Consider the following 469-nt stretch of genomic DNA (forward strand, 5'->3'; position numbering starts at 1 on the left):
AATACAGAGAGAATGTTTGTTTGTTGCTGCTTGTGTGTCTGACTTTATAGAAGGCCTCCACGGCCTCGTCTTGCATATTCGCGCACGAAAAAAACAAACCCAGAATGCACCTGCAGCAGCAGCAGCAGCAGCAGCAGCAGCAGCAGCAGCAGCAGCAGCAGCAGCAGCAGCAGCAGCAGCACAGCCGAAGCAGCAATAGGTGCAGCGGCAGCAATAGCAGCAGCAATAGGAACAGCAGCAGCAACAGGGGCACATTCATATTCTACACAGCAGCAGTTGCAACAACAGCAGCAGCAGCAACAGCAACAGCAACAGCAGCAGCAGCAACAGCAACAGCAGCAGCAGCTTCAGCAGCAGCAGCAGCAGCAACAGCAGCAACAGCAGCAGATACAATATCCTGATCCGCCTTGGCATCCACAGCAGCAGACCCCCCCCACCACCCCCCCCCACCACACCAGCACCAGCAGCA

General features: G+C 55.9%; 1 protein-coding gene across 1 annotated transcript in view; it reads left to right on the forward strand.

The window, feature by feature from the left end:
* Positions 1–401, forward strand: part of EMH_0057330 (uncharacterized protein) — a gene marked incomplete at both ends in the record, with an annotated part of 931 nt that extends 530 nt beyond the window's left edge. The window contains one exon of the mRNA XM_013497455.1: positions 51–401. Within this exon, the coding sequence (XP_013352909.1) occupies positions 51–401 (351 nt within the window). The remainder of the gene's footprint in view (positions 1–50) is intronic.
* Positions 402–469: the final 68 nt, after the last annotated feature.

Source organism: Eimeria mitis, genomic scaffold, assembly GCF_000499745.2.
Source record: "Eimeria mitis Houghton genomic scaffold, Emh_scaff2688, whole genome shotgun sequence".
NCBI lineage: Eukaryota > Apicomplexa > Conoidasida > Eucoccidiorida > Eimeriidae > Eimeria > Eimeria mitis.